Genomic DNA, 8,707 nt, shown 5'->3' with positions numbered 1-8,707 from the left:
ATGAGATGAGAATTGGTCAAACGGTTGGCGGCTGCTGGATGTGTGAATATGAAAGATAGTTTAGGGTTTTCAACATGGATATTCTAATATAACATATAAATGAAAAATAATTAAATTTAATATATCGGATAGTTCGGATATTCAAACTATCCGAAAAATCCCAAAACTGATATACGAATACGAATCCGAATTTTCGGATAGTTCGGATACGAATTACCGGATAATTCGGATTCGGATAATTTTGAACACCCCTGCGTTAGCTGTTAGCAGGTGATGTCATAAATACCAAGCCTTAATTCAAGGGGAACTTCTGTCATCCTTCAATTCAGGAAGGGCCATTCCAGAAGCTTCCAAAACCTTTTAACAAAGGATTGGGTTTCATCATCAAAATCATCAAATAACAATGGCTTCTTCTTCCTCTGTATCTCTAATGGCTGCTTCGCAAACCCTAATCCTCCAAACCCACACTCTCCTTCACCCTCACAAGCCCCCAATCATCACGTTTCCCAGACTCAGTCCCCAATTCCCTTCAAAACCCATTCAGTTTTCCCCTAAAAGAACCCTAGTTTTCGCCTCATCATCATCCTCACAAACGCCAACGCTAAACCCAAATTCACCGGCAGAAACACTGCTCACCGGCTCAACTCGAACAATCACAACCCTATTTGCAATCGCCCTTAACGTTCTCAAACTATTCACCCACAAACTCACCACTTTACCCCTTCAACAAACCTTCATCTCCACCAGCGCCACTTTGTTCTTTGCCACCATGAGTGGCCGGCCGGCGCGGCTGCACACGCCGCTGACGGTCGTGGCGGCCGGAATGGCCAAGTGGCTGGATATCTACAGTGGGGTTTTGTTGGTTAGGGTCTTGTTGAGTTGGTTTCCGAATATTCCGTGGGACCGCCAGCCGTTATCGGCTATTCGGGACCTGTGCGATCCGTATTTGAATCTGTTTAGGAATATTATCCCCCCGGTTTTTGATACGTTGGACGTTAGCCCGTTGTTGGCGTTCGCGGTATTAGGGTTTCTCGCGGGTATTCTTAAGAACAGCAGGATGGGCTATTAACAGCGCAAAGGTATTATTATGAATCTTGGTTTTATGTACAATGTTTAAACCTATTATTGTAAATATCATTTTGTTGGATTAGATGGGAATGCATGGGTTGGATTGTTTGGAAACTAGTGAATATGAGGGCTGTATCGAACCGAACCAAACACGGCATTGTTTACGCTAGTATGTTAAACTTTTCTCGGGCAAACGAATGGTTCATGAACATCTAACCAAACAAATTTTCTTGTTAGTGATCATTCATTAAGGAAACGAACCTGTTCTAGAACGGTTCACGAACACATGATTGTCAGTATCGATGGTTCGGTTCGGTTTGGCAATTAAGATTGTGTTGGTGTTTTTTAACATTCATATTCATGTGTTAGTTTACATATAAACTAATCACATAATACTTATATATATTTTTGTTTTATAGTTAATAATTTTGCTTAAGTATATACAATATGATTAGATAAGTAATTAAAAAATAAAGCAAACCTCTAAAATGAACGAACATTAACGAACTTCCCGCCGAACAGTTCGTTGAATGTTCGATTCAATTACAGCCTTACTAATCATAAAATTTGGAGAAACATGTTATATGAGAATTTGCTATAAAAGACTAATTATTGTTTTTTGTGATTGTGGTCATCCGAACACGTGAAACACCCTCTTATTGCCATTACTGATGTAGCATCACGAGTTTTTTGTGCATATAAGGCGGGCTTATGTTCATTGGGTGTTATTGATTGATCTTGTTATTAACTTGCATTGTTCTTAACCTTTTGAGATAGATATATTCTTGTAGGTTAAATGTGTGTGAACACCTTTTATGTTACTGTATGAACTATAAGCGTTATAGCATCTAGTTTAGGGGTGTTCATTGTTCGCGGCCAGTAGCCAAAACACACTGGTATAATGATGGTTCATGAATATATTACATATACATAATTGCATATTCTAAAAATGATAAAAGAAAATAAAAAAAAGGGTAAATGGTTGGTTCCAGTTTGCAGACCGTGAACTGAACCCATAACCTCAAAGTGGCTGACTTTTGTTAAATTTTGACAAAGTTGACCTGTTTCCTTTTTAGTTAATATTGTTTTCGCTTAACCCGCTAGACATGCTAATGGTTATAAAACATAGCCCAAATGACCATTTTGTAGGTAAATGAATCGAAATTGACACTTTTATTGTAAACATAATACCTATTGGATGTTTGGATGTGGTTTTAATCATTTTATTATTGCTATGTTTGGCAAAAAGTAGTAATGGCATTGCTTTTCTCATTACTAAAGGTCCAAAATATGACTTAGACACTAGGTAAGCAATGGGTATCAGAAAAGTAATTATACTTGGTAAATATATACAATCACTTAACTGTCCTTAAATCTAAGCAAATGACTATATTAATGTAACTCTAATTCTTCAAAAATTTTATAATCACTTCGAAAATGCTCAAACGCCTCTTATCATGTCTTCCTTTTGTTGGTTATGAAACAGGCCTGCGAGTTTGTGGATACAAGTTTGATGGATCATTCAGCAGCTTCTTAGCAACGTTGTTCCTCTGTGTCTTCAAATTTTGCTCTTTTTATCCATTTTATTCGTGAACAAGTAGTAATATATAACTTGAATACTGTTTTAAGGTACTGTAGCATTAGCAACTTTTGCTAGGCATGAAATATATCCTGGTTTGAATGAATTTCATCGATTATATATATGGTTTTTGTTTAAATGACACTAATTGTGTTTCTTTCATTTCGTTTTCAGTTTACAAGCTTGTTTTTATGTTGATTAAGCTGTGATATTGTGGATCATTTGATTGTTAGATGTTCTGGTTTTAGCACACCATTTTGTCATAGAACATGTTGGGTAGCCTAGTTTTGCTGGCTGTTTGCGGTTATAACTTATACGGTTTGTGGTTTGATTAGGGTGTGATCATCGTCTAAATCGAATCTGCACTGAAGCAGGGAAGCCTAGTTTGATGACTATATATACTCATAATAATATTTTTTTTTAAAAAGGGTACTGAAAAAACCTGGAACCAGTTTTTTGTTTTCTGGTATTCTATACCCAAAACCAAAATCAACCCTACCTATATGGTATATTGCACATGCGCTTTTATCTCAATACCAGGAACAGAAACTGTATCCGATTTATAAATGTTAAATACCCGAAACAGTCATACCTGTCCGGTCATACCTTATATCCGATACCAGTTTTACGTTACATTTTTAATAATTATTATTTTTAAATGCATATTATAAAAGTAAATAATATGTATTTGGGTGAATTTATGGTTAGTGCAATATGTTTTAATTATTGTTAGCAAATTTAGTTTTAAATGAAGTTTTATTTTGTAATATAACTAGGTTTTATCCCCCGTATTACGAGGGTGTTTTATATTATTTAAACTAATATTTATTTATTTTTTGAATTTAAAATTTTTTTTGTATTAAAGTTAACAATATACTTATGGTTTGGTGATAAATTGTTTCACAAATAAATGAGATGTTATAACCCGATTTAAAAGATATATGATTTTGATAAGACCCATGACCCGTTTATTTCTTTTAATATAAAACTGGTTTTTTAATTATAAATAATATTTATGAAAGTTAATAAATATACTTATGGTTTAATGAGACACAAGACCCGTTTATTATTTTTACTATAAAATTGGTTTTTAAATTTAAATAATATATATATATATATATATATATATATATATATATATATATATATATATATATATATATATAAATAAGATATTAATTTTTGATATATCCTATTTTATAAGATTTTTACATCAATAATTTGGTGAGAATAATTTTTAATTTAACGAGATGTTATAACCCGTTTAAGGAATATCTGGGTTTAGTAAGACTCATACCTATGAATTCGGGTCAAATGCATGAGAAGCCTCTATTTAAAAATCAAGCAAATCTGGTGACTTCAAAAAAAAGGGAGCGACCACATCGCAACACGTAGGATTTTTATATTTTCGTTTATATATATTATAGATAGATTAAATACTCGAAACCAGGTATTACCCGGTCATACTGATGCAGCGTACAATGAAAATCCAAAGGCTAAACACGTTGATTCTTGGAATACCCGTGAAAATCCTTCCCAAACCCCCAAATTCGACCCAAAAGTCAAGAACTTGAAAAGTCAAAAGTTTTTTATTAATTCTGATCAATGATTAGTCACATTACATTCATAACATATTAATAGAGAAGCCAAAATAGGTTTGGGCCGAAATAAACAACTAAAGGCCCAACAACATCCCAAAACAAAATACAAAAAGTAGACGAAAAACATAAAAGTGACCCAAAAATGTATCTAGAGGCCTTATTTCGGAAAAATAAACGGAATAACCCGCCTATGGCTGGTTACCACAACGTGGCCCACGTTCCAACGGTCGTTTTGACTGGTAGAACGCTAGAAACGGAGGCCCGTAGCCCAAGTTAAGCCCATTTTTGTGAAGCCCCTTTTGAAGCGCGATCTTGGGCCTCTAGAAACATAATGGCCCGGTCTTCTATACTTGGGCTAGGGCTGTTCAAAAAGCTCGCGGCTCGCTCGAAACTCGCTCGAAAATAGCTCGAAAAAAGCTCGGCTCGAAAAAGCTCGATTCTAAATGAGCTCGACTCGACTCGGCTCGATTTCTAAATGAGCCGAGCTCGAGCCAGGGTCAACTCGGCTCGTGGCTTGGTCTTGGCTCGACTCGTTAGCTCGGCTCGCTGGCTCGTTTAGATAAAAACCCTAAATTTTAAGGGAAAATTCCCAAAATAGCCCAATTATAGTTAGTGTTTCCAAGTTTATCCCCCATAATTCAAGTTTCCAAGTTTATCCCTTTGGTATCTCGTCGCCGACGACATGATAGCGAACACCGACGACATGATAGCAAACACCGACGATGCGTTACCGAAACAAATAGGATAACGACACGTGGCCGAAATCTGTGTTGACGATGCGTTATGTTGCTAACGTAGCGTAGCGGCGATGCGTTATGTTGCTAACGTAGCGTAGCGGCGATGCGTTATCACTAACGCATCGTAGAACCCTTGTGTTGTCATAACAAGGTAGCAACAACATAACTCATCGCCGCTACCCTACGTTAGCAACATAACGCATCGTCAACCCTATGTTATACGTAACGTAGGGTAGCAGCGATGCGTTATGTTGCTAACGTAACATAGGGTAGCGGCGATGTGTTATGTTGCTAACGTAGGGTAGCAGCGATGCGTTATCCACTAACGCATCGTCGACGACCTATTCCGACCAGATTCCGGCCACGTGTCGTTATCCTATTTGTTTCAGTAACGCATCGTCGGTGTTCGCTATCATGTCGTCGGCGATGAGATAACAAAGGGACAAAGTTGGAAACTTGAATTATTGGGGATAATCTTGAAAACACATTCTTTAAATGGGCTATTATGGGAATTTTCCCAAATTTTAATGTCTATACATAATAATATCATACCAAAAAATAAATAAATAAAAATTATACATATATTATGTTACTCGATACCTAAAACCTTATAAAAATTATACATATAATGAAAATAAAAGAAAAATTTTTATAAATTCTCTAGTTTATAAATTTTATATAATATGTATGTTAAAATTATATTTTTTGAATTTAATATATCAAAATTTGTAAAATATAAAATAAGAAAATAATAAATAAAAAATAAAAAAATTTAAAAAAAAAAGGAGTCCGGCTCGACGAGCTCGAGCTCGGCTTGAACTTTCCACGAGCCGAGCTCGAGCTTGATTTTTCAGCTCGATAAAGAAAACGAGCCGAGCTCGAGCCAGCTCGATTAAGTTCGAGCTCGAGCTCGAGCACACTCTGGCTCGACTCGACTCGACTCGTTTACAGCCCTAACTTGGGCCCACAAATCAGTTGGTATCAGAGCCGTATTCCTGGCTCAAAAATGCCTCCAAGGAGACAACAGAGACCGCTCGATGAGGTTTACGAACGAGAATTGGAACAACGATTTATGGCGCGGGTAGAGCAACGATTGGATCAAGTGGTCGATCAACTCACTGATCGAATGGCTGGCTTGATGAATCGTAGAAGGCCGGACCCAGAAAACAGGGAGTTTGATAATCCGTTTTTTTGGTAATGATGGTTCGTCTTCCGAAGAAGGTTACGAGAGGGGACCAAGACAAGAATGGATCCATGGAAACCGGCGTTGGGATGCTGGGATCCGTACTGATATCCCAGAATTTGATGGGACTAGTTTGGATCCGGAAGGGTTCATCGATTGGTTGGTTATTGTAGAAGAGGTGTTGGAGTTCCGAGAGGTCCCTGAAAATAAGCGGGTCTCTTTGATCGCTACCAGGCTACGTGGGAGGGCGTCAGCATGGTGGCAACAGTTGAAAACGACACGAAATAGACTCGGAAAGTCACGAATCGTGACATGGGCCAAGATGAGAAAGTGCTTGAGGGATACTTTTTTACCTCACAACTTTCAACGGTTGATGTATCAACGTTTGCAGAATCAGAAGCAGGGATCCAGATCGGTTGATGAATGTATGACCGAGTTTTATCATTTGGTTGCTCGTAATGATATTCAAGAAACCGATGAACAACTCGTTGCTCGGTATAGTGGGGGTTTAAGGGTTCAGATCATGGACTCTGTAAATCTTTTTGATTCGTTAACGGTCGCCGAGGCATACCAACGGGCGTTGGCTTTTGATAAACAAAACCGTCGGGTGGGCGGTTCGTATTCACCAGCCCCTGCTGGAGGAAATTTGGGGTCGGGTAGTGCAAAACCTCGTGTCGTGCCAAGTCAGCAGAGGTCGGGGGCCAATAACACTGGGTCAACTTCTAAGGGGGCTAGTAGTAGCGGGGTGAAGTGTTTCAAGTGTGGTGAGACAGGCCATCGACAAGTTGACTGTAAACAAGCGGGTAAGAGACATTTGTTTGTTGAATCTGAGGATGAAAAATATGAAGAATATGAAAAGGCCCCAAAATATGACGATAAACCCGAGTACGAGGAAGAGGTTGTGACCGGTGATGTGGGGGTGAATTTAGTGTTTAGGCGTTCTTGCTATACACCAAAGGCGGATGGTGATGATTGGCTAAAGCATAACATATTCCACTCCACGTGTACTATCTTGGGGAAGGTTTGCACCTTTGTTATTGACTCTAGGAGTTGTGATAACTTGATCTCAGAAGAGGCAGTTCGTAATCTTGCTTTGAAAACAGAGAGTCGTTCCAAACCGTATAAGCTACAATGGCTTAAGAAGGGAGGTGAGGTAACGGTATCCAAGCGAGCTCTTGTTTCTTTTTCTGTGGGTACAACATATAAAGATGATATTTGGTGTGATGTGGTTCCTATGGATGCATGTCACTTGTTGTTGGGTAGACCTTGGGAGTATGAACGTAGCGTTGAACATAACGGGCATTCAAATACTTACAGATTTATGTTTGGTGGTGTGAAGCTAACTCTTGTTTCTAGCAAGCCAAAAGAGTTGGGCCACGAAGTCTTCCGGTAATTATTTGACGATTAGTCAGTTTGAAGAGGAGTTAAAGGATGCCGAAATGGATTTCGTGTTGATAGGGAAGGAAGTGTCTGAGGAGACTGAAATTCCTGAAGCAATGGCTCCATTATTTGATGAATTTGTTGATGTCTTTCCTGATGAATTACCAAATGGTTTGCCCCCGTTGCGTGACATCCAGCCCCATATTGATTTGGAGCCATGTGCCCAACTGTCTAATAAGCCACACTATAGAAGCATGAGGAGTTGCGCAGGCAGGTTGAAGACTTGATTTCTAAGGGGTATGTTCGGGAAAGCATGAGTCCTTGTGATGTCCCTGCCTTGTTGACCCCTAAGAAGGATGGAACATGGCGTATGTGTGTTGATAGTCGTGCCATCAACAAGATTACTGTCAGGTACAGATTTCCAATTCCTTGACTTGATGATTTCCTTGACCAGATAAGTGGTGCCACTATTTTCACGAAACTGGATTTAAAAAGTGGGTACCATCAGATTCGCCTTAGACCGGGTGATGAATGGAAAACCTCCTTCAAGACCCGTGAGGGGTTGTATGAGTGGTTGGTGATGCCTTTTGGTTTATCTAATGCCCCCAACACTTTTATGCGAGTCATGAACCAGTTGTTTAGGCCCTTTATCGGTAAATTTGTGGTGGTGTATTTTGATGATGTTCTCATTTATAGTGCTAATATTGGTGAGCATGTTAGCCATATACGACAGGTTTTGACCTTACTCCGCAAAGACAACTTGCATGCAGCCAAGAAGAAGTGTGTCTTCATGGCCCCAGAAGTTCTCTTTTTGGGATATGTTGTTTCGGGGGAAGGAATACAGGTAGACGAGTCTAAAGTTTCAGCCATTAAGCAGTGGCCAACCCCAAACTCAATAACTGAAGTACGAAGTTTCCATGGTCTTGCTTCATTCTATAGGCGATTCATACGAAATTTCAGTTCCATCATGGCACCAGTGACAGACTGTATGAAACGGAAGACCTTTATGTGGAGTGAAGATGCTGAGTCAACTTTTCAGTTAATCAAAGAAAAACTTACAACGTCACCGATTCTAGTATTACCAGACTTTTCTCAAGCTTTTGAACTACATACAGATGCCTCGCAGGGTGGAATTGGGGCAGTTCTAAGTCACGGGGGG

General features: G+C 38.8%; 2 protein-coding genes across 2 annotated transcripts; both read left to right on the top strand.

Annotated features, from left to right (window-relative positions):
* The first annotated feature begins 366 nt into the window (after positions 1 to 366).
* Positions 367 to 2,786, top strand: LOC143577730 (ylmG homolog protein 1-2, chloroplastic-like). The gene is made up of 2 exons (XM_077061482.1): positions 367 to 1,079; positions 2,555 to 2,786. Exon 1 carries the CDS (start codon positions 404 to 406, stop codon positions 1,067 to 1,069), a length of 666 nt encoding a protein of 221 aa, XP_076917597.1. The 5' UTR covers positions 367 to 403; the 3' UTR covers positions 1,070 to 1,079; positions 2,555 to 2,786.
* A 3,704-nt stretch (positions 2,787 to 6,490) lies between these two features.
* On the top strand, positions 6,491 to 7,561 carry LOC143577732 (uncharacterized). The gene has a single exon (XM_077061485.1). It carries the CDS (start codon positions 6,491 to 6,493, stop codon positions 7,559 to 7,561), a length of 1,071 nt encoding a protein of 356 aa, XP_076917600.1.
* Positions 7,562 to 8,707: the final 1,146 nt, after the last annotated feature.

This window comes from Bidens hawaiensis, unplaced genomic scaffold (genome assembly GCF_021521415.1).
Source record: "Bidens hawaiensis isolate Kalapana, Puna unplaced genomic scaffold, B.hawaiensis_p1.1 tig00028787_1, whole genome shotgun sequence".
NCBI classification, from domain to species: Eukaryota; Viridiplantae; Streptophyta; class Magnoliopsida; order Asterales; family Asteraceae; genus Bidens; species Bidens hawaiensis.
This window is presented reverse-complemented; position numbering and strand designations above follow the sequence as displayed.

Coding starts and splice junctions, on each gene's coding strand:
- LOC143577730 (XM_077061482.1), top strand. CDS start 404: ATGGCTTCTTCTTCCTCTGTATCTCTAATGGCTGCTTCGCAAACCCTA.
- LOC143577732 (XM_077061485.1), top strand. CDS start 6,491: ATGAGAAAGTGCTTGAGGGATACTTTTTTACCTCACAACTTTCAACGG.